The 24,129-nt window shown below is 41.0% G+C and overlaps 2 protein-coding genes across 3 annotated transcripts in view; one reads left to right on the top strand and one right to left on the bottom strand.

Annotated features, from left to right (window-relative positions):
- Nucleotides 1-9,994, top strand: part of npdc1b (neural proliferation, differentiation and control, 1b) — a 22,969-nt gene extending 12,975 nt beyond the window's left edge. Inside the window, exons 3-9 of the mRNA XM_076078191.1 lie at nt 891-980; nt 1,065-1,262; nt 3,203-3,269; nt 4,023-4,104; nt 4,759-4,838; nt 4,994-5,093; nt 9,034-9,994. Of these exons, the coding sequence (XP_075934306.1) occupies nt 891-980; nt 1,065-1,262; nt 3,203-3,269; nt 4,023-4,104; nt 4,759-4,838; nt 4,994-5,093; nt 9,034-9,105 (689 nt within the window). The 3' untranslated portion in view covers nt 9,106-9,994. The remainder of the gene's footprint in view (nt 1-890; nt 981-1,064; nt 1,263-3,202; nt 3,270-4,022; nt 4,105-4,758; nt 4,839-4,993; nt 5,094-9,033) is intronic.
- A 3,017-nt stretch (nt 9,995-13,011) lies between these two features.
- LOC142933860 (putative C-type lectin domain family 20 member A) lies at nt 13,012-19,503 on the bottom strand. Of its 2 annotated transcripts, XM_076078132.1 has the most exons (7): nt 17,396-19,503; nt 17,233-17,306; nt 16,858-17,042; nt 16,036-16,264; nt 14,929-15,258; nt 14,435-14,553; nt 13,012-14,129 (listed from the first exon to the last, which is right to left on the bottom strand). In XM_076078132.1, exons 1-7 carry the CDS (start codon nt 17,614-17,616, stop codon nt 13,989-13,991), a joined length of 1,299 nt encoding a protein of 432 aa, XP_075934247.1. In that variant the 5' UTR covers nt 17,617-19,503; the 3' UTR covers nt 13,012-13,988. The 2 variants fall into 2 exon arrangements, with proteins under 2 accessions (XP_075934247.1, XP_075934248.1); XM_076078133.1 differs by having other exon boundaries at nt 17,233-19,503.
- Between the last annotated feature and the right edge of the window lie 4,626 nt (nt 19,504-24,129).

Consider the following 24,129-nt stretch of genomic DNA (forward strand, 5'->3'; position numbering starts at 1 on the left):
GCATGCTGGTCAACTTTTCTGTTGGGTGATATCATATATTTGTTTAAAGGAGGCTTGTGGCTCCATGCTAACATACATAGCTATTAAACAACCAGCTGTTTTGACAGAATTCAGATGGAAAAAGATGGTAATGATTGCTCGTCTTTTAACGGCCATAACTGGTCTTTAATATGGTCCAGATGGTTAAAAAGCTAACTCATGCTCCTGAATCTGTTTAACTTCCCCTCAGCTGTGCTCGCTTGATGAGGTCATGATGGTAAAACATGTTTTCAGTGGGGGGGGGGGAGCTGATGGACAGTTTACTCGTAATTGAGTTTGAGTCTGTTTTAAACAACCTACACAAATATAAACATCGAAACCAACAAAGAGAATGAAAGAAAGAGGAATCACTGAACCGCCTGTGTAAACGGTTGTATTCTGTCTTCTATGGCTCTGAAAGAATAACTCTAATGATCATTAGTCATTTCTGCTTAAACTGTGGTTGTGTAGTTTGAAAAACATGGATATTTATTAGGCATGGACATTCTAACAAAAGATTCTACTGAGTTGCATTGTGGGAAGCGGGGTCATTTTGTCAATTTGACCCATACAGGGACTAACAGTCAGGATCATCTGGCCCAACTTTGTGGTCGTGCGTTGTTAAATCACTGAGTTGACCTTCTACATACCACTGGTTTATAACTTGACCTCATTTACCATCTTCATCAGCAACAAACTGTCTGTTTCTGTTGTTGCTTCAGTTTTCTTTTTTGTGTTTTTGGCGGGATCTTCCTACTACGTAGTTTCATCTCTTTTGAGGCTTGGAATAATAATGAGTGTTTTGATTAACCCTTTGTATGAGTTAGTGTTTTGTTAAATCCATGACGGATCCTGATTCCATGTTCCTCCAGATAAGGTGAGCGTTTATCCTGAGCTGGATGAGGAGATCGACTTCCTCTCTGCCATCATCAGTGAACAGAGAACTGAGTCCAGGCTGCCAGGTACAGGATAGGCCACTACTCCACCCATACTCATATGTACCCCTACATCCCTGCTGACATATAACGGTGTATTCCTTATCTCAGCTCCACGCCCCCAAGACTTCTCTCACCCCAAATCCAAACAGCTCACTGAGGCCGGCCCCGCCCACAGAGCGTCTCCCACAGAGCAGCCCACAAACGTCTCGTTCAGCAGCGTGGCTCCACCAACCACCAACCACACTGCCGTGCTGCTCAGCAACCCCATCATCCTCCCCCACCCCTCTAATAATCATGTCTTCATCAGTGAGTCTTCATGTCCTTGGGCCATGAGCTCATTTCCTGTTGGAGTTGTACTTCTTGTGCTTAAAGAAGTAACTGTAGTTGTGACTTGAGTATTGTTGTGAGTGAGATTTGGTTTGATTCGTTTATTTACAGGTAACGCATGTATGAAAAACAAAAACAAGTATATTAATAGATATTAATACAGCATCTGAGCAAGCATCTGAATGATTTTAAGGAATCATCATCCACTGGTGTAAAATGTGTCTAAACTAGCCTGGGAGTCTGTTTAAGTTCAGTTTAGTTCACATCTTTCGTGTCCCACAAGAGGATGTTCATTTTGCAGCCTGAAATGTGAACTCAGTAAAAACTCACGAGGACAAGAAGACGTTTGATGAGATCAAAAGTACTTCGTACTAAAAGTACTATCCACACAATAGAGAACACAGCCTTCTTTGTTACGCTACTCATGATGACACGCCCCTCTCAGTTGATGCCACGCCCCCCATGACAGATCAGGGCCAAAAGTCTGAAAGTGAAAAAAAGATTTGAATCTGAAAAATATAAGACCTCAAATTTAAAAATATATATGAAAGTGGAAAATGAAAATGAATATTTTAATCAAAACAATTCCAGAACTGAATCAAAATTATATTTAACGCAAACAAACTTTTCCTTCACTTATTTTTAGTTTGAATACATTGTTGTATTTTTCAAAGTTCAAGACCAAAACTATTGGCCTGGATTTGGCTCCAATCAAGTTCCAGTGAATTAGAATAAAGAGCTCTTATTATGGAATAAATGAAAGCCTGAACCTATTGTTGAGAAATCTTTATCTCTAATAAAGAGGGAAGGATGTCCGGTTCCTTTAGCTCGCACAGATGTTCTCTGATTCAGCTCCTCGTGTGATTTGACAGCTAAAGATCTAAAGGAAGACTTCAGTGGTTTCACTCCCCACCTTGACAATGTGGCCCAGTTGATTCCTGTTTCACACATTTATTTTCCTATTTCAAGAAATTGGTGAGACAATTAGGACAGACTAGATTAAAAACAGAGCTTTATTTAGGTCTTGATTGCATGAATAGAAACTGGTAGATTTAAAGTGAGAGCCTTATTTAAACTGACTTTCTGCAAAGGCATACGTGTCGTTATCTCTTTAAGTCAACAGCGCATGTAGGGCAACAATTGGCCTCAAGATCGATCAAAGAATACAAAAAGTCATCAGCTGGTGTGATACGTAGGGAGTCAGCAGTACAACACACTGTAACACGTGTATCTAGTGTAACTGCACTGGGACTGTGCTTTTAAAATTAGAACAACCGGGAAATCTTTATTCAGTAAAACATTACATCAGGTTCTTTATACTAGCTGCCATCTCCCTGTACAACCAGTTCCTCTGTATTAGTCTCAGTCCGTCAGGGGGAGGTGTCCTCACACTCACTCTCACGCTGGACTCACAGTCCGCTCCCTAAACTAAAAGCCAGGAATCCATTCGACCTACCCTGATCTCAATCCTAGAAATAAAATTATGGGATAAAATATATCCTTAGACAACACCCATCTTTCCAGGAACAGGCATTGAACTGTCTTAGGACTACAAACAAGTTCGTATCAGAATGAGTTTACTAGAATGAGCTCCTTTGTGAGATGAAATGTTAGCGCTGCAAGCTCTGACATCTTGGGACTGACCTCAGATCTTTCATGGACTTGTACACAACAGAACTTATGTGTTACTGTCGATTTGTTCTTCCTCACTGCATCACTCTTATCAAAGCTGTTTGTACCGTTGATACTGCAGGACCATTACCGACACATTGACATTCAGTTACTTTCTCTTCTTTGAGCTCCACGCTCTGCTTGGACACAGCTGCAGAGCTTTCAGTCAGGGACCATGTCTTCCATGGACGCCTACAGATCTCAGCAGCATGCTCTCCCCCTTACTGTGTGCATGTGTCTCTTCTCAGTCATGAGCAGTGTCTTCATCGTGGTGGCGTCGCTGGCTTTGATCATAGCAGGAACCTGTTGGGTCAGGTAAGACATCCATTCCTCCCTCTCTACACGCCTGCACGACACTCATTTCTCTCCCTCTTGGATTTCACTAAATATATAGATATTTAATATTATGAGTCGACACATTAAGGTTACATGTTGAATATTATTTAAAACTAACTTCAATTTAGGCTACAATAAACAATATTTTCATTGCTGATTAATCTGCCAATAACTTTATTGATTAAATTGATTTATATTATTGGTCCGTTCTGAGATCTCAAGGAGACGTCTTATCGTTGCTTGCTTTGTCTGACCAGCAGTTTAAAACACAGATATTCTGTTTAAGACGACAAAGCAAAGTCAATATTCACATTTGAGCCACTGGAAGCAGATCATTATTGGCATATTTGCTCCATTAATAAATCAACCCTGTTTGTGTTCTACTACAAATAAGAAAAGACAGAATGCTGTGTTTTTAAATGAGGTATCAGACCTTGTATTGTTCAGAGTTTAGTCCTCTAGCAGATAGTGCTCTCCCCTCATTCTGTGTTGCAAAATCATAATCTTTAGAAAATTGGATTCACTAGAAATGAGTGGAAGGATCAGTTTAGTTCCTAACATCTTGGAAAAACATCCTGACTTTACATTTTAAGAATGAACCTCAGAGGTTTTATTTAGCATAGTTCTAAAATCTCCTCCTTTGCATGCACCAGTGATACAATAATTCACAAAGAAACGCCAAATGCTTTCAAAAACATCAGAATTCAAGTACTTAGTGAACTTTGTGTACAGATTGCAGAAAGGTGTTCATCTGACTGAGAAGGGGGAATACTCTGCGTATCGAATGATGAGAGGCCGAGCCTTCGACAGTCTGGTGAGTAAAGGAAAGAAAAGGACTCGTTGTTGAATAAAGCACCTGTTTAGAATACCGACCAAAACATGTTCCATTGTGAATCAATGCCATTGTTCTAAACACTGATATCTTTAAAGGAGCTTTATTTAACATTCAGAGCATCAATATATCATCAAACAACTATCATCTCTGTACAGATATATAGAGTAATGTCTGTCACTCTCCCTCTGTGTGTGTGAGGTTATCAGAGCTCCTCCTCTTTGTTCACATAGTTGGTTAGTGCATGTGGACGTGTGAACTCGGCGCTTACAGCCGTCCTGACCGTCAGCGTTGTCGTGGAAGTGTAGCACCCACCCTCCGGTAGCTGTGACCTTCATCTGTGTGGTGTCAGTTCAAAACGCTCCAGAGCTCTTTTAACACGGAAAACATTGTTAAATAGGCCGGCATATCATCACATGTCAACTGTAAGCTTCCTTGGTTGATGTTGGACGCCTCCTTAACAATGTTATCCAACAGCTTCTTGCTGGTAGAACACGCACCTAAAAGAACAAACACACTTGAACACGTGCCGTACGGACACATGCTGGGAAACGAGAGTCGACTGAACAGTGATGCTGGAGGTGGATGAATACCTCTGACTCTCTAACCCCCCCTCCACCCCTTGGTGTGTTGTAGCCTGGGGACAAGAAGCTGGTCCACAGTGCCCAGATGTACCACTACCAGCACCAGAAGCAGCAGATGCTCTCATTGGAGAAGTGAGTCACCCTCTGAACCCAGACACACTCATGTCTCTGTGTCTGTCTCCTGTCCCTTGTCCCTGGTCCCTGGTCCCTCCCTGCCCTCTCTGCCTCATCGAAGCGGTGTGATCCTCTGAATATTTTATGACCCTGTGTGTTTGTGACCTCTGCAGACACAGGGATGAGCCAAAGGTTCCTGACTCAGGAGCGTCGACAGACGAGGAGAACGAGGATGGAGACTTTACAGTGTACGAGTGTCCTGGATTGGCACCTGTAAGTAAACTCATTCATCAAAATCTTTTGGGAAAGTTATAGTGTGTATATCATCAGGTCCGTACAATCATCCACAATGCTGAATCCGTGTTGTCAGCAGGAAACTGTTCACCAAAATTGAGGGAATCAAATATTCGGTCCCGGCTCCCATTGGGGAAGGCAGTGTTCCCCCTGGACATGTGACCAGGCTGTCTGAGCTGACACATAGAAACAGACAAACACTCACCTTCACACCTACGGGCAATCTAGAGCCATCAATTAACCTGAGCTGCATGTCTTTGGACTGTGGGAGGAGCTTGGAGCCAGGCACTGCTGAAGAGGCGGAGCTTAATGCCCAGAGACAGCAGCCTCAAAATGCTCAAACATGACCTCCCACAGTGGGATGAGAAGAGAGCCTGAACGCAGACAGAGGCATGTATGAACTGTCCACCCAACGCATCAAAATACTCGAGGACTCATCGTGTGTGGGGGAAGCAGCGCTGGTTTCCCATTGGTCGAGGGCCGGGACTGTGCAGCTGACTTCCGGTTCTATGACCGGATGTCGCAGAGTTGATAAAACACCAGAGCCACCTGAACGCCCCGCCCTTGCCGTCTCACTCGCGTCGGTGTAAGGAGGCAAGAACACAGCTTTGCTGCTTTTAAAGAATCCTAGGTCAGTCTTAGTTTTGTTAAATGAACACTGAACACTGTTTTGTTTTGTGTTTGGATCCTGAGACAGAGAACGGTTAACTTCTCTGCCCCGTTCTCTCCCCGTTAACGTTGACTTTGTGCCGGTTATAAGGAAGAAGAATACCCTTATGTTACGAAGAAAAACTCTGCCAACACAGAGGTGTTATCGTGCACAGCCTGGAGCTGCGCACCTGAGTTTAACTGAGGACTCGAAGGACCACGTCGGCCATTAAGAAGTCATCTCACCGTAAGAGGTTCAGCTCGGTGTCTGGGCTTCGTTAGGTCCTTGTGTGTTTATTACCTGGTTTGTTTTGCTGAAGTTACTGTATTGTTATAACGTGTTGTTATGCTCGCTTGACGTCCGAGTCCTGTTATACTGTGTATTTCATACTGATAGATCAGTCACCGCGAGTGGAGCAGGAGATTGTGGTTTTATCAGTAAAAACATCAGAACCGCTCCTGGCCAGTCGGGTCGCTGTCTGACAGAGTAACAATCTCTTTAGTTTAGTGAGGATCTGCCTTGTTTGGGAGGATTCTTTTGTTTCGTTTGCTTTCTCTCTTCTCTTACTAACCCACACACACAGTTACACCCGCACACACTGGTTGAGCTAACTACCTCAAACAAGTGTAGATAACGCAATCTCTATTGTCTCTCGCTATTTTGTGGTCTCGCGAGGCTTGGTCACGTGCGGCACTACCCCTCCATTTAGTCCGATCTATCTTCCACGTGTAGTCCCACGTGACGCAGACACGTTTTAGATTACATCAGCTATGTCTGAGTAGCTTCTTGCTCTTCCCCCACACACACACACAACTACAAGCATGCACATACACACACACACACACACACACACTCCTACCACATATTGCTTGTTGATTCTAGATAGTATGCTCATAAATGTATAGTAGTTGTTAGTTTTAGATATTAGTTGACTTGATCATTGTACTTTAAGGAGCAGCTGTCTGTGATCACTCTGTGCATGTGTGTTGTGATAATAACTGATATGTGGTCTGTGCTCGAATTAAAATCTTCACGTTTCTTTCTGAATGTGTTAATAGTACTTTGACTATTGACATTGTGAGTGAACACTAATTATGAGACCTCATTTATAGTTTGGTTATTGGTCCCTGATCTCAGGGTGCTGCCCTGTTACTATTAATAATTGTTAACAATCTTACTGACATTAATAATTCTATTGATTTAGCATATATAATATATGTATATATAATTTAGTTTTTCTTATTTGCTGATAACTCAAACACGCTCCTTAACGATCCAGGACCAGCTGTTGGGAACGAAAAGGAGCGTGTTTGGTTATTAGCAAGTATGAAAACTAAATCATTGATATCAATAAAAGTGTTAATATCATTAATAAGATAATTAACATATATTAACGAGGCACCACCCTGGGATCAGGGACCAATAACCAATCTCTTGATGAATGTCTCAAAATTGGTGTTCACTCACAATGTCAATAGTCAAAGTACTAATACACATTCAGAGTGAACAATGAAGGTATTAATGCGAGTACAGGCTACTGCATCTAGCTATTATTACAACACATTACACAAATAATCACAGAAACTGCTCCTTAGAATATAACAGTTTATAACCTTAACAATGCCGATTAAAACTAATAATATCAATCAAAAAACATCTATTAAACAACTACAAGCATACTACCTAAAAGTAACAAACAAGTACGTGGTGCGTGTGTGTGTGTGTGTGTGTGCGTGTGTTTGTTTTTGTGAGGGTGTGTTTGTGTAGAAGAAGGGGGGGAGGGCAAAAGAGAGAGAGAAGGAGCAAGATGGCGGACGTAGTTGCAGAAGTGACTACCCTGCGCAAAACTCCAAAAATGGCGACATAGTCTCGTAAGACGTAAGTGATTACGCCACGCAAGACATAACAGCGGTGCTGGACCTTTGACTAATTAAGTAAAGCTACTGACGTTACTCGCGGTGGCGGATTTAAACACAACAAAGCACAGCAGCAATCAGCACAACACTGAACGGGACTCAGTGGTCCATGAAATACACAATAGCACCGTAACAGTCCAGTTCAACTTAAAAGAAAAGAAAAGGTTACAAACACACTGACTGATCTCTGCCCAGACTCAAGTCTCTTACTTGAGATTGCTTCGTAGCAGTTAGCGTGTTTCCAGTGCACACACGGCACTCCACTGGTTTGGCGAGTTACGCGGTAAACAAATCCTCCGTGTAACAGCGGGAATTAATTCTTCGGAAGTTAAGGGAATTTGTCCCTTCTACGACCGGCAAATTGTGGCCTTGAATAGCAAGAGAGCGAGGCGTAGAAGTTATCCTTCTGTTCCTCTGAAGAGCACGGGGATTCCATGAATCTTCCTTCTGCAGGTTAAAGTGGCGGAGCACGGGGCAAGTTATCCGTTTCCTCCTTCGGAATCCAAAACCAGTCTGTTGTTCGTGCAGCAAAGTTCAGACTATCACCGAGGGTTTTCTTTAAAAGCAGCGTTGTGTCTGCACCTCCATTAGCAGCCTGAGTCACATGGACGGAACGGAGGGGAGGTGAGCAGTGATTTATATAGCTTGGTGACGTCATGGCCGTGTCACAGTGACATCCTGTGGCCTCATCCAATGAGGCACCAGTGTTTGGTTTGACCCAAATCTTATACATGGGTGAGATTTTAAGGCCTGATGGGGGATAACAGGGATGGTGTGCTGACAACACAATCAGGCTGTTCACTCTCCACGCAGGCCTTCATTTGTTTCAGCCACACGGTGAAGTCCCAACACAGCTCCAAGTCGAACTCTTCATTTCACTTTTATCCAAATTACAATATGCTGTACTTTTTATTCCATTTCGTAGATCATGAAGATCAAAACAAAAGCAATTCTAATACATTTCATTGTAAAAACACCAAATACGCTTTTCTTTTTATTCCATCTCTAACACATAGCACTGTAGCATATTAGAACATGTCATCATCTATGTATCCCAGAGTCTAACTTCCCTCAACTTGTAACATGATTAATAAATACCAATAATACAGCTACTGATGCTGGATGAAATATTAATATTTATTATAGAGATATGTGCAATTGCTCTGTAGAAACCAGTAATGCTTTCATTAAATGCACATTTGTATACTGGCCTACTCTGTATGTGTTACGTTAATATGAACTATAGATCCACAGAATCTAATTCCCATTCAAACAAAGCCTGAACGTAATTATAACCCAAATGTCATCTCTGATGATGAACTATGTTACCCAGAATATGTTCCTTTCTCTTTAGACCGGGGAGATGGAGGTGAAGAACCCACTCTTTGACGACTCCACCCTTTACCTTCAAAGGCTCTACCAGTAAACCTGGACTTTGAGATGCTTCAAACTCTGTCTGCAGCCTTTATGCATACAAATAGTTACACTTACACGCATACACACACTCCACATGAACTGCTGGGCCCAGTCTAACCCTTGTGATGGACAGGATGGATAGTGGAAGGTACACAGAGGAGTAAGAGGATGAGGGGTGAGATGTTCATGGACCTTTAAAGGACGTCACAGGGCTGGCTTCTTGTTTGAAGTAGGAATGGCTTCTGACAAGTTACAGACACATTGAATCTAATCTCCTGAGTTAATGGCGTCCAGCCCACAGAGATGTCTGATGCTCCTGAGCTAAGATTAAGTATTTCTATCAGTTCATTGATTGATAGATGGTCATGAATAGCAATGTTTATTAATCAGTAAATACTCACCGCAGGCTTTGGTTTTATTCAAGCATTTTTTAAATGTGATTTTAATATTTCATAACAACACAGTGATCTTCAGTATGATACGTAGCTGTTGTGTTGTCAGTGAAGCTCCTCTATGCATGAACTGATGACGCTGTTTTATTGAAACCTGAGAGTCGATATGCATTTACAGTTTATTCAGTTCAGGTTTCTTGTGTAAACTTGCTAATATATATATATATATATACACACACATATATGCACACATGTATATATGTATTTATATATGGTAAATGGTAAATGTATATATATGTGTATATATATATTCCTAAGTGCTGCGTCAAAGCGTGAACTGTTGTTTGTTTGGTTATCGTTGACTTTGTTTGCAGAGTTCCTACATGTGGACGAGACAAGAAGTGTATCAGACAGGAAGTGATGTCCAGGGTTTACCCATTATATCTGTTATTGTGCAGCACAGTTTGTACCTGAAATATAAGTTTTGTAGATTAAGGGAACAGCAAAGAGTACCTGCACACTATAATATATAGTGTGTATATATGTGTATATATGTGTGTATATATATATATGTGTGTATATATGTGTGTATATATATATATATGTGTGTATATATGTGTGTATATATATATATATATATATATATATATATATATATATATATATATATGGTATCAAACTAATGATTTAGAAAAATACTTTCAATATGACACATAAGACACATTATGGAAGATCAAATCAGTATCATAGAAATCACAAAAATTGATTCATAGACAATATTTAAATATAGTTGAAAATATATTTCAAAGAGATATTGACACATCATAATAACACAACTGACTAACCCTTCCAAGATCAAAGAGACACTACAGGCTAGAAGATCTATTGTCTTCAGCTGAAGATAAAGGAGAACCAGCCTGGCTCTGTCAGAGGTTCTAAGATGTCCCTCCTGACATCAAACGCATCTCATCCAGTGTGCTGAGATGAGGAATGCACTGATGAACGTTGTCTTTAACGATACCAACTCTGTGGCTTGTTTTGACTCAATGACTATAACTAAGAAACGCTGAATCTTATAACGATTGTATCGGCACTGTTACCTTGTGACATGTTGGATTGGCGCATCCCTCATGAATATTCTCTGCTTGTACCTTTACTGAAACGGCTTAATATTCTATAGGACTGGATGTACACAGCTGCCTTTCTGTGTTTTGTCAATGTTCATGCTGTAGATCATAGATTACATGACACACCCTGGATGATGCTTCAGCTTCAGTGCCAGATGTTTGACAAAGAAACAGGAAAGGTGCAGGAGTCCTGGCTGTTACTGTGGCCTCTTGCTGTTGTCTCTCAGGAAAGCTGTCCTCTGTGCCCCCCCCCCCCCCCCCCTCTTTAGCCTGCTCCTGATGCTTCAGCCTCTCAGCTCTCCCAAAGTGGAGGACCATGTTAAAACTGCATTTGACAGACACATACACGTACAGTGTGTAAAAATAAATATGTACATCATATACCAGGGGGTATTAACACCGGCGATCTTGGACTGTGTTGTAAAGACTGTTTTATTCAAACCTACTGAGCTTGTGGAAGAACACAAAGGACACTTTATACGGTTGAAGGAGGGTTGTTTGCCTTTTCTATACGTTACTGAGCGCTGCTTTGCCTTCAGGAGTGCTGAGAGCTGAACAGAACCTGAAGTGGTTGTCTTGTTTTGACCTCATGAAGGTATTCTGAGCTAGCTACCTTTGATACATGAATAGATGTCAGACTGCAGATGAGTTCTACACACGAAGGAGAACTTCTTCACCACCAAGTGTAGCGTGCATGTGGATATACCAGAGCTGAACTGACATGAATAAATATTTATATAGTCTGAAGTGAAACATGGTTTCTTGTCTCTTTTTTTCTTCCTGTCATAACTGAAATGTTTCATTTACTCAACTCAACTCTGTGGATAAGCATCGACATACAACAAGGACGGCCTGTTCTATGGAGAAAGCTGCCGCTGCTTGTGGAAGGAGCGCTGCCTGCTTCAGGTAACTGTTCAGAAACGGGAGCAACTTGATTCTGTTCACCTCCATTGTTTGTTGGAGGCAGAAGCATGAAAATCTTTTTTGATAATATGGTTGAACCAACTATTAAAGAGTCATATCTCAGGCCGATGTAGAAAAATGTAAGCAATCATTTAACTTAAAAATGAAGGCAGTGCTTTTTAGACAATAGCATTTAAATGTGCTTCCTACAGGTTAGAGGTGCTAAATAACAGAGATGATTCTAAGAGGACACTCCTGCAGGCATCAAGGGTCAAGTGGGAGTAGGCTGCCAGTTGTGCCCGTTGCTCAGTGAAGCAACCTTTAGTCACTACGCTCTGCATGTCTTACCTTGCATGGCACGAGATCCTGCGAGAATCTGTAAATATTTAGATTTTTTACTTACTTTGAGCTGGTTATGAAACAGTCTCAATGTAATACTGACTCATCTAGTTCCATATATTAACTAGTCAATCAGCAAGTAGATTTGGCCATTTCTATAATTATTTCTAATGCTTGTCCTCCGTGCAATCGTGTTCTATTCCTGTGAAATAAAGGTGCAGAGCTCTGCAGGATGTCACTCGGAGCCGGCAACACGCTAACCAACTCAAATATGGTAAATGGTACTTGTACTTGTACAGCCGTACTTGTATGTACTTGTATAGCCGTACTTGTATGTACTTGTATAATGCTTTTATAGTCTTTCCGACCACTCAATGCGCTTTCACAATACTTGTCATCATTCACCCATTCATAAGGGGCTACCATACCACCTGCCCATCAGACTATCTACATCCACACAATTTTAGGGTTAAGTGTTGCTCAACAACACATCAACATGCAACCAGCGTGATAACTGAAGGTTCTGGTTCCAAATCTACTTTTGGAGACTTTTGGAGTCACCGTGCATTCTGGGAGCACAGCTCTCTAGTGGGGTAATATGGTACTATAAGCTCCTTAAGATATGATGGTGTCTGACCAATCAGGGCTTTGTAGGTGAGAAGGATTTTAGATTATAGTCTAGAGTCTAGACTATAATCTAAAATCCTTCTGAACCAGAGGGTCTAGACTCTAGACCCTCTGTAGGATTTTGGTTCCAGTAATAAGATCCTCCCTTAACCAAAGGGCTTTTGTTGCCTAAACCTGAGCACAGACAGGACCGAGGATGTGAACCCTGATCTCTGCTCTTTGGTAGACCTGCTTTTACTCTAGAAATGAACTTGTGCGTTCTTGTTCTTGATGAACAAAACAATGAGGAGCAGAGACCAGAGAAATGTTGCTCAGTTCATTGTAGTTCAGGTGGAAAGTCAGTTCAGTAATAAAGACTTCACTCAGTGTGCTGCTTGAACATAGAATCATATCTTCAGTGAAATCAAAAGAGGAAAGCAGCATTGAAGCTGTTCTTGAGGCTTGTTTTTGACCCCACACTTTATGTCTGTTAGAGGATCACACTCTATTTGGACCTGAAGTACATGAAGAACTGTGGTGGAACAGGAAGCTGATTCAAATGTTTTATTGAAGCAAAAGAACCATCATCACCACGAGAACACACAACACTACAAATAACAAGTCCTACATTTTAGAATTACACAACAAAGTTCTTCATGATCAAGAGAAACACTCCTCATGATGCAGAATAAACTCTGATAGAGAGCTATACTATCATAAACATGTTATTGGATCATTATTACTGATTAACATGTAAGTAGCATTTTAACGCTGCAGCAGGTTCAGATTCTACAAAACAATGCGTCATATTTAATAAGCTCATCACACACTTTATATTAAATATCTTAGTGTGCAAAGAAGCTACACTCTTAGAAACAAATGTGCTAACTAGAACCATGGAGGGTTCTTCAGCTCGTTTCAGAGGGTTCTACCAAGAATGAAGTATAAAGAGATTTACCCAGAACCATATGTGAAAGTTTCCACCCAAAGGTTCCACAGAGAACCCTCATATGGTGTCACGGTTTCACCCAAAATCTTCTCTGGAGGTTCTATGCAGAACATTTCCACCTTATAAGGTTGCAAACAAGATCCCACCTGCGTGTCTCCACCAGGAACCCTTTTGTATCCCAGGGGTTCCATCTAGAACTCACTATGGGTTCCTCATGAGGTTTATAAAGAACCGGGGATGACGTGGTGCAGCACAACTCTGGCTTTTTTTAACACCTGTGCTTTCAAAAACCCTTGAAGAAGGAAAAGGTTCTTCAGAAGCAAATGGTTCTGGGTAGAACCTCAGCCCTTCAGGAAGAATCTGTTTGGAACCTTTATTTCTAAGAGTGTAGAAACTATAGCTGACAGATCAATGTAGTGGAGTAACAGTCTAAAGTAGCATGAAATGTAAATACGTTACTTCACAACAAAGGGTCAGTACTTAGGTACTTTCTACCATTAATTGAGAGGAGGAAGAGGAAGAAGAGGAGGAGGAGGAGGATAAAGGAAGCCTCTGACCAGAGTGGACTCAAACACCATTAAAGCTCATCTTTATATGGACACGTCTCCTTCTTCTTTGTCTTCTTCTCTTCCTTGTGGAAGACTTTTCCATCCGACTGCTTCTTCCAGCTCAGCTTGATGTCGTCATTCAGCCCCTGGTCCTTCAGCCTCTGTTTGAGCTGAGATACAAAGACATTTACTTCCTGAATGTCACTGACAGAGAAGAAGTCTTCACTAAACGCTGTTGTTCATTTACAACCTGCATCCTTTCTCTCACTGTCCTCATGTGGAAGCTCTGCTTTAGAAGAACTCTGGTTCCCACTAGAACAGCTTTGTTGTTTGCATGTTCTTTGGACACAAGTCTACCTTCAATAGTGACGTATACACGTGTGCACTGCACACAGCACATTTACATTGTTCTTAGTAGTCCACTCAATCACATGCATCACCTGGTTGTTCTGTTTTTAATGTTAGAAAGATGTACCTTCTTCAAGAGGTCCTCCATCACCACAGCGTCATTCAGATCCAGAGACGCGCTGCTTTTCTGCACCCTCACTTTAATCACTTGCATTGAAACAGGAGCAACTTGCGTTGAAACAGGAGCTAAAAAACCAACAAACTTCATCAGTCACAACATTTCTGGTTGATAATAATCTGCATCCTTGAATTTTTAACACTTTGAATGATAGAATAGAAAGTATGGTAATTTCCCATCAGCTCAATCTTTAAATATGGCTGGTGCAAGAAAACCTTAGCTTAGCTTAGCATGGTGTTAGCATTAGCATTCTAGCATCAATGAGGCGATCACTCTCCATCATCTGCAGTTGATCTGCATATTCAATGTGTTTTTATCCATAACTTTATTGTCATGGATTTTATTTTGCTCTACTTTTGATGTTTCTCTGTATTTTATAAACTCTATTTGCTAATAAAGTAAACCTAAATCCACATTTAAACACTGAGTGAATGATAGCTTACCACTGTAGCAAATGAACGCTCTCATGACGTTACAGTTCAAGTCATCCCATCGTCCATTGGCACAAAAATCTGCTGCTGCACAAGTCTCAGAGAGACCAGTAGGTGTAGTTTTCCAGTTTCTAAATGAGGAGTCACTTCCGTCAGACCACTTCCATCCATCTCTGAAAAGGCCGATCCAGACATGATCTCCTGAGGGTACCAGATTCTGGACCTTCTGGTTGTCTACCATATTTCTCACACTGGCCAGGTCTGTGTGGTGTTCTCTGCAGTAGCTCTGGGCCTCAGTCCACGTCATGGTGTTGTTAATGAGGACAAATGTCTCATTCAGTCCTGAAAATAGACCAGAGTGAAGTGCTGTGAAGAGACACCATAACAGACAACATGGATGCTACCAGGTGTATTGTTGCTTAATGAATCTCAGCATGAAGGTGAAGTCAACACAGAGCTGTGTGAACATGAACATGCAGGCGTCCATTGAGTCCCACATTCATAAAGACACATCAGAGCTATTTTCCCTCCAACAGACATTATACAAAGCGGCTTAATGAGCCTGCTCCCACAGGGACATGAAGGCAGGACTCACATTCATCTGCTTTAAATGACATTCATGTAGCTGAGACTAGTTCAAGTTACCATGAGCAACTTTTAACTGGTTATGAAACAGTGTAGTCCTGATCCTCTATCAGACCTCCATCAGTAAAGAGACCATCAGAGAGAAGATGGTCTGTTTCTATAGAGTTACTCTTTATGCTCGTCATCGGAGCCACCGGGTCAGATTCTGGTGAAACCAGATGAACTCATGCAGGTTCACCAGAACCTCCTTCAGCTCAGACTCCAGCAGAGACCGGTCCACCGTGGACAGACCCGGATCCTCCAGCAGAGACCGGTCCACCGTGGACAGACCCAGACCGTATTGCTGGGAGGGAAGGGGGGCACGGGAGAACCAGAACCAGGACTGATCAGGACCGACTGTCAGACCCTGCTTCAGTAAAATGAGAGGTTTTCTAAAGGGACTCTGGTGCTCTGAAACACTACCACTTATGTCCACAGAGACCAACAGAATCAACACAAGATGACTGGTTCTCGTAGTAGCTTTAATATTCTCACCTCTGACATCGAAGCAGACTGGCTTAAAGCGTTGATCACAATGGCAGTCGTTCCAGTACCCATCTGTATACATATATGTACAGTAGTTTTCACTGTAGTAGTTGTTGTCCAGTCGTCCAGACCACCATCGTCTGAACTCCGTCTCTCCGGGTTTGTAGAAACTTGTGTTTGACAGTGACCACCTCCAGCTCCAGTTGTCCACGTCATCGTACAGTCCTATCCAGGCTCGCTGAAAGCAATATTTCATTGTGATATAAAGAAATAGACTTTTAGATATTTTTACCATTTACAGTCTTGATACTGCCGATCAGTCTGATTTTCAAGGACAGGTTTTCAATTTGTTCAAGTCTGTCTAAAAACAATATCCAGGTGCTAATATGAACATTGAAACAGTTTTTACTTCCTGTAATCACTCCTGCTGTTCTTAATGGACTAAGCGTCTCGTAACGTGGTGACGGCTGAGCTGGCGGCTAGAAGCTAACGGTGCTAACAGCTAATGGTGCTAACAGCTAACAATGCTAGCAGTACAAACAATGACAACATGACTCCTCTATATCTTTACATGGATGATATTTGTTTGATGAGATATTAATGCTGTAAATATAAAGCAGAGATTATCAGTATGTTGCATTAAATCATGTTTTGTTTGTAAAATCTTAATCTGTAAATATGTCACATAAATGTCCCTCTGAAATGTATTAAATAGCATTGAACTTAAATACTCAAGTAAAGTACAAGTACATACTTCAGTACAGTTCATCTGCAGACTTTGTGTGAATATAAAACTTTCAGACCTCCTGTCACTGATATAATATTACTCACAGAGCTGTCGTCCACCATTTGGCTTGAATCCACCATTGTGTTCAGGGTGTTCACGTCCTCCATGTCCCGTATGGTGGCCAGGTCGCTGTATGTCTCTCTGCAGTGACGCTGTGCTTCAGTCATGGTCTTCGGTTCATAAACAAAATGGTAGCGACGTTCAGCAGGTGATGAGACGGCACACAGCCCTGGATTGACAAACAGCATATTGATTACATTTAATATTAATAACTTTACTCACTAACGCAAATTATCATTTCACATTAAAGTAAAAAAAGATGAAGAAAGAAGGGGAAGAAGAATGTCACAGGGACAAATTATTAAACAATATTATAATGTTAAAGATGGGAAAATAATAAAAAGATATGAAAGTCTTGCCTGACACGACGACGATGCTCAGAAGAAGTTTGTCCATCCTCGTCTCTTCTCTGATCCTCTCTGTCAGTCGGTGACTGTAGATGTGCAGCTCATGTAAACTTCATGGACGATTATTTGCATATCAGGCTTACAGATCATAAAGATGTAATAATATCTGACTGACCTTTGATGTTTGTTTGATTGTTTCAACACAATGACAAAAAATGACAAGAAGAAACACTGATGAATGACACAGTTGACACAATTACTCAGTTGAATAATAATAATTATAATCATACAAAAAATAGTAATAATGACAATAATAGTAAATATAATGACAATAGTTGTATTAATTATTATTATTACAAAAGTAATAATAATAATGATAGTATTATTAGTATTCATAAAATACTAGTTGTGATAATAATAATACCAAATAACAGAAATGATGATAATATTACTAATTGTTATGCGATTGGTTGAGGAAGTTTTAATAAATATTAATTAAATTAAACAAAATATGTAACAATTATTTAAAACTCAATTGTGAATGATAAAATTAGTATACAAACAATGATAGTACAGCTTCAGTGATACGACACCATTAGTTTAACTAATATCATTTTATCATAAGATTAATTTTAGGTTGCCACACATTTTTGGAAAAATAGGGAAAACTTACAAATTTGACATCAATAAATGAAATGTTAATCTCAGATGATCAAGTTCTTTATGAATGAAATGTTTATCGGACTCACTACATAACTAAACTTCTAAACAGAAAATAAATGAATAAACGATAAAATAAACAAAATAAATGGAATAAATAAAGAACATGATGAAGAGTACAATGAATAACAGAAACAAGAATTTAACTTCTGCTGTTATTATTAGTAGTCGTAATTTCTCCATCATGTTTATGCTCACTACTCTCATTATATGAATCATTTACATCGTATGCATTGAATGTGTTGTAACTCTGTTATCTATCACACTTCATCCTGAGAGAGGATCCTCCTCTGTTGCTCTCTGAGGTCTCTTCCTCTTTTCTCTCCGTTAAAGGTTTTTTTTGGGGGAGTTGTTCCTGTTCTGATGTGAGGGTCCTGGGACAGAGGATGTCACATGTATAGAGATTGTAAAGCCCTCTGAGGCAAAATTGTGATTTTGTGATATCCAAAAAAGATTGAATTCACTTGAAGTTGAATAACAATAAACCACAAATGAAAAGGATTGCATGTGACCAGGTAGAATCAGTGACTCATGAATCTGTCGATTGACGTTTTTACATTAAATGTAGTTCAAAAGATTTATGCACCTTCATCAGTTGAGTGTTTGAGAAGCACCAAGGAAGCTTGTGAATACATTTTATATTAGTTTTCATTGAAATTTAATTTAGATCTTTAGGTCTAAAGCTTATTGATCTGTTTTTCTTATATTTGTATCTAATATTATTGTATTATCTCACTTAAATTTATTTGGCCTAGGAAGATCTAACAGCATGATGTTCATTTAGTAAATGATGGTCCATGTAGAGTCAAATAGACCATAAAGCTGGGGATGCTTTAGGGCGGGGCTACTCAGTGATTGACACTACCACGGGGTTGTCCGTTCTGGGAGTTATCCTGGTTTTCATCTTACAACTGTAACCCTTTCACGGTGAGTTTTCAGTTCATGAAAGTTAATTGTAAGATTTTGGTCGCCTAAATATGTCTTGTTCAGCATTTGGTTGTACTTAGCTCCACCCGCTCGTGTCACTTCTGGTTGCAAAAAAACAAGGTGGCCCAAGATAAATTACAAAGAGACGCAAGATATTGCGACTTGCGTAGCCACAGTCCTTCTGGCTCCCCGGTACTGGTCTGCTGCTTCGGGACCCCCGACTAAGCCCAAAAGGTCTCCTTCTTCAGCTTGACGGCTTACTTCAACAGCAGGTTTTCAAGTTGACGCAGCGACAGGCACCAGTGACCTCACGACCACACCTCCGAGCTGACGACTCCATAATGGAGGTTTAGAACATGGCCCACTCAGATTCCATGTCCCTAATCTTTCCTCGCGGACACTCTCTCCTTTTAATCCAACTCCACACAACCTGATGATCAGCTCTGCTCCTCTCTTCAGCCGAGTGTCCAAGACATACGTCCACAAGAATATCATTGGTCTCTGGCGTAGGGTGTTCTGGTACCAAGTACACTTATGGTTCACCCTATGCTCAAACATGGTGATTGTATTGGCTGATCCATGACCAGCACAGAGGTCCAACAGCAAAGCCCACAGGCTCAGATCAGGCAGGCCGTTCCTAAATCACCCCCCTCAAGGTTTCTCCACCGTTACCCACGAGAGCATTGAAGCGTCCCAGTACTATAGAGTCCCTGCATGGTATCCTTTCCAGGACGCCACCCAGAGACTCCAAGAAGGAAGCGTACCCTGCTGCTGTTTGGTGCTTCAGGACAGTCGGAGATCCTTGAGAGTCATGAGGTTTCCAGTTCCTAAATAAGGAGTCACCTCCGTCAGACCACTTCCATCCATCTCTGAAAAGGCCGATCCAGATTCCTATTTCAGATACCAGACTCCGTACCGTCTGGTTCTCTGCTATGTTACTCACACTGGCCAGGTCTGTGTGGTGTTCTCTGCAGTAGCTCTGGGCCTCAGTCCACGTCATGAAGTTGTTAATGAGGACAAATGTCTCATTCGGTCCTTGTATTTAAGCATCCATTTTAAAACTGAACAAAGTCAAACCCATGAGTCTATGCTGCTCTAAAACACGCCATCCATGTTTCAAACACCCTATCATAGCTACAACTCTGATAGACTGGTGGAAATTCCACCAAATAACTAACAGCACAATCTCACCTACTAAATACTCTCCCATTTGGAACAACACTGACTTTTTCATAAATAGAAAACCACAACATTTTCCACGCACCTCAAACACATCTTCCATAATAAAACCAGACACGACAGTATCCCTCGGTTCAGAAAAAAAGGGAACAGGACCTACAAATCATCCCCAGTGCCGACTTCTGGAACCAAATCTGCAAAAATATCTTCTTTATATCCTCCAACAGAAACATGCAACTCATTCAACACAAGGTTCTTCACAGAGTACACTACACAGGGAAGAGAATGTTTAAATGGGATTCACAGACTCTGAAATTTGTCTGGATTGCACACAAAACACTACAAACACCTATATGCATAACACATGGGCCTGTACACCAATTAAGCAATTAAGTTGTGACATAGCGGACAACCTCTCTCTCCTTTTGGGCTGCCTCGTCCCACTCTGCCCTCCTCTCTGCTTACTTGTAGATATATCCAACATAAACAATGCATCCAATAGAATACTCTCCATAGCCCTAATCATCGGCAAGAAAACAATCCTCATTTTATTTATATATTTATATTTGACCTTCATTTAACCAGATAAGTTCATTGAGAACCAGTACTCATTTACAAAGACGACCTGGGCAAAAAGGCAGCAACAGGAGGCAAGTCGTTACAAAACAAAATATAACATAGAGACATCTCACAATCTCATGCAAACATTACAGCATCATAATATGTAAAATATAAAAAAGAACAAACAGCTGACTGTGACATAATCTGGAATCCATTTGTCAATACCCTTAACGTATAAACTCCACACTGTTTTCATTCTACACCTCTTTTTGCCGGTCCACCATCCACAATAAATATGCATGGCGATGACCATAAACCATGATGGCGATGACCATAAACCATGATGGCAGCGACCATAAACCATGATGGCAGCGACCATAAACCATGATGGCGATGACCATAAACCATGATGGCGATGACCATAAACCATGATGGCAGCGACCATAAACCATGATGGCGGCAATCATAAACCATGATGGCGACGACATAAACCATGATGACGACGACATAAACCATGATGGCGGCAATCATAAACCATGATGGCGACGACATAAACCATGATGGCGGCGATCATAAACCATGATGGCAGCGACCATAAACCATGATGGCGGCGATCATATACCCAGATGCACACAGCACACAGGTTCAGATCAGGCAGGCTGTTACTAAATCACCCCCCTCAAGGCATCTCCACCATTGCCTGCGTGACCGTTGAAGTCTCTCAGTAGGACTATAGAGTCCCTGGATGGTATCCTTTCTACGCCGCCACCCAGAGACTCCAAGAAGGCAGCGTACTCCACTGCTGTTTGGTGCTTCAGCACAGTCAGAGACTTCCTGTCAGCAACTCACAATCGCTCTTACCCTGGGCAACCCCAGGAAAGGAAAGTCTAGACCAGGGGTCACCAACCTTTTTGAAACTGAGAGCTACTTCAAGGGTACTGAGCAGTACGAAGGGCTACTTGTTTGATACAAACTTCATGAATAACAAAGTTGCACAGATCACCTTTTAATAATAATAATATATGTGAAGAGACTGATCAGATGTCAATGTTTATTATTCCTCACAATAATTATTAACAATGATTGTGTATTTTGTTCAAAATCACACCTGTTATATTTTTGTAAAAATTATCATTTCTAAAAATAATTAGGAAATCATTAACTGTCATATCTTCACATCATAACTCGTTTGTACTAACCACTACCTTCGTAACATTTTTGAACAAATCATGAACTCTGTCCCATGTTTACACAAATTATCAGTTATGTAGAACAAAAAAATTCAACTCTTTCACATGTTTAAATGAATCCTATTACATTAGTACTAATCACCACATTTTGGGAAATCTGGGTCAACTTTGCATTGTGCAATGAAGCCTGCATGCCGGCCTGTAGTCTGTAGTCATCAACAACAGCTTTTTTTTGGTACCTTTTTCTCCACGAAGAAACTAGTAAAAAGTCTCGTCTATAGCCGAGGGGGGGGGGGGGGGGGGTCCAACCCTCCGAGGCACGAGAGCGTCTTTGGTCGCCTGCGTTCAAACCTCTAGTCTGGGCCTTTTCGATCGTACTGCGTTGCCTCGCCTCTACCCCCGCCACCTACGAGTTGTTGCCCCGCGGCCTGTTCCGAGGACTGACGGACCTGACGACGGGGTGCGCTCGCGGCGGGGGCGGTGCGTCAGGTGCCAACGGGAAGCGCCCGCCATTCGGAACCTGAAAACCTAGTGCGGTGCTGCAGCTTCTTCCTTTTAAAATCTACATGAAAGCAAGCGTTTTTGATTAAAAAAGAACAGAAACTACAATTTTTAGACGGAGCTCCATGGGGACCTAGTGCTATTTTTAGAACATGCGTTGCGGGCCACTTGCATGGTCCCTGCGGGCGACCAGGTGCCCGCGGGCACCGTGTTGGCTACCTCTGTAATCTAGATGTTACAGGGAGCCAGTGCAGAGAAGCTAATACAGCAGTAATATGATCTCTTTACTTAGTTCTTGTTAGTAAACAGCTGGAGAGATTTAAGAGACTTATTAGAGCAGCCTGATAATAATAATGAGTTGTAGTAGACCTTAGTGCTGCATTCAACACCATAGACCATTACATCCTGTTGCAGAGACTAGAACATTATATTAGCACTAAACTGGTTTAAGTCCTATTTATCAGATCGATCTCAGTTTGTATAAACGATGAAACCTCGATAAAGACCAACATTAGTCATGGAGTTCCACAAGGTTCTGTGCTTGGACCATTTTATTCACCTTATGCTTCCTTTAGGCAATATTATCAGAAAACACTCCATAAACTTTCCTTGTTATGCAGATGATACTCATATCAATCAAACCAGATGAAACCAACCTGCTCACTAAACGTCAAACATGTCTTAAGGACATAAAAACCTGGATGAGCTGCAACTTCCTGATGTTAAACTCAGACAAAACTGAAGTTATTCTAATAGGCCCACAACACCTCAGACATCAGTTATGATATAATTTAGTTTCTCTATGTATACAGATTCTTAAGCCCTCGGAGGCAGATTCATGATTTGGGGCTCTACAAAATAACTTGAATTGATTGAATGAATGTTGATACAACAATCACATTCCAGATACAGAGGACATGGACTCAGTGTCCTTAATGGAAGCCATGTCCCTGACTGACTGTTGACAACTGTACAACTGCTTTAAGCTAACTGGCAACATTTATCTTTGATGTTGTGCATTCATGGAGCAGCGATCTTAAATGTGTCTCTAGAGTCGGGACGTGGTTCTTTGAAGCTGGTTTAATATTAATCTGGAACTGTTGTCAAAACAAGTCCTTAAGGCCAAACCTGCAGAAGTGCAGGCGTGTTAATAGTCAACTGTATCATGACCAAGACACTTGAGAGAGAACCCCATACATTTAGTCATTTATACAAATACCTTGCCTTCTTCGATCACAATCAAAGTGTATTGACATAAATATGTTTTTAAGAAATAAATATAATCTGTTGTAATTGTCACAATAACAAGTGATACCAATAGTTATACATAAGCTAAACAATATAATAGTGTGAGATACTGTGAGCTAAAGCAAATAAACTCAACTCAAAAATCTGACTGTTAAAAAACAATGAAGCCAGAAGATATCACATTTAATTTGACATTATAAGACAATGAGTAAACCTGCTTTTTAATTGCTTTTAGTGAGATTTCACTGATACAGCGAGCGTGTGTGTCTAATGGGGAGAAGCTCACCATCATGCAACCATCACTTCTAGTCGAGCTACATTCAAGGATTGATTTTGTTTTTTATGGGCAAAGTTGTTGAAGATTTCCAGTGAATGAAGCTTGATGCTGTAATGATTCACCTCATCTTAATCCACAGAACTGTTCGGTAAAGTTCAACCGTTTACTTCAGCACAAGAAAGAATTCTACATTGTAAAAAAAATCCATGTGGTTCAACTTAAAAACGTAAGTACAATTGCTGCCTTAAACTTTCAAGTCAAGTCAAATTGGATTTACATTTGTTTCAACTCATCACTTTGAGTTTG

Source organism: Anarhichas minor, unplaced genomic scaffold, assembly GCF_050575085.1.
Source record: "Anarhichas minor isolate MPS153535 unplaced genomic scaffold, ASM5057508v1 ptg000063l, whole genome shotgun sequence".
Lineage (NCBI taxonomy): Eukaryota > Metazoa > Chordata > Actinopteri > Perciformes > Anarhichadidae > Anarhichas > Anarhichas minor.

Bases quoted from the DNA above. Each gene is read 5' to 3' on its own strand.
- LOC142933860 (XM_076078132.1), bottom strand. From the start codon at position 17,616: ATGAATACTAATAATACTATCATTATTATTATTACTTTTGTAATAATA. The intron at 17,307-17,395 runs GTCAGTCAGATA...GCACATCTACAG, and splicing joins CAATCAAACAAACATCAAAG to TCACCGACTGACAGAGAGGA. The intron at 15,259-16,035 runs GTGAGAATATTA...GTCTATTTTCAG, and splicing joins AGTCTGCTTCGATGTCAGAG to GACTGAATGAGACATTTGTC.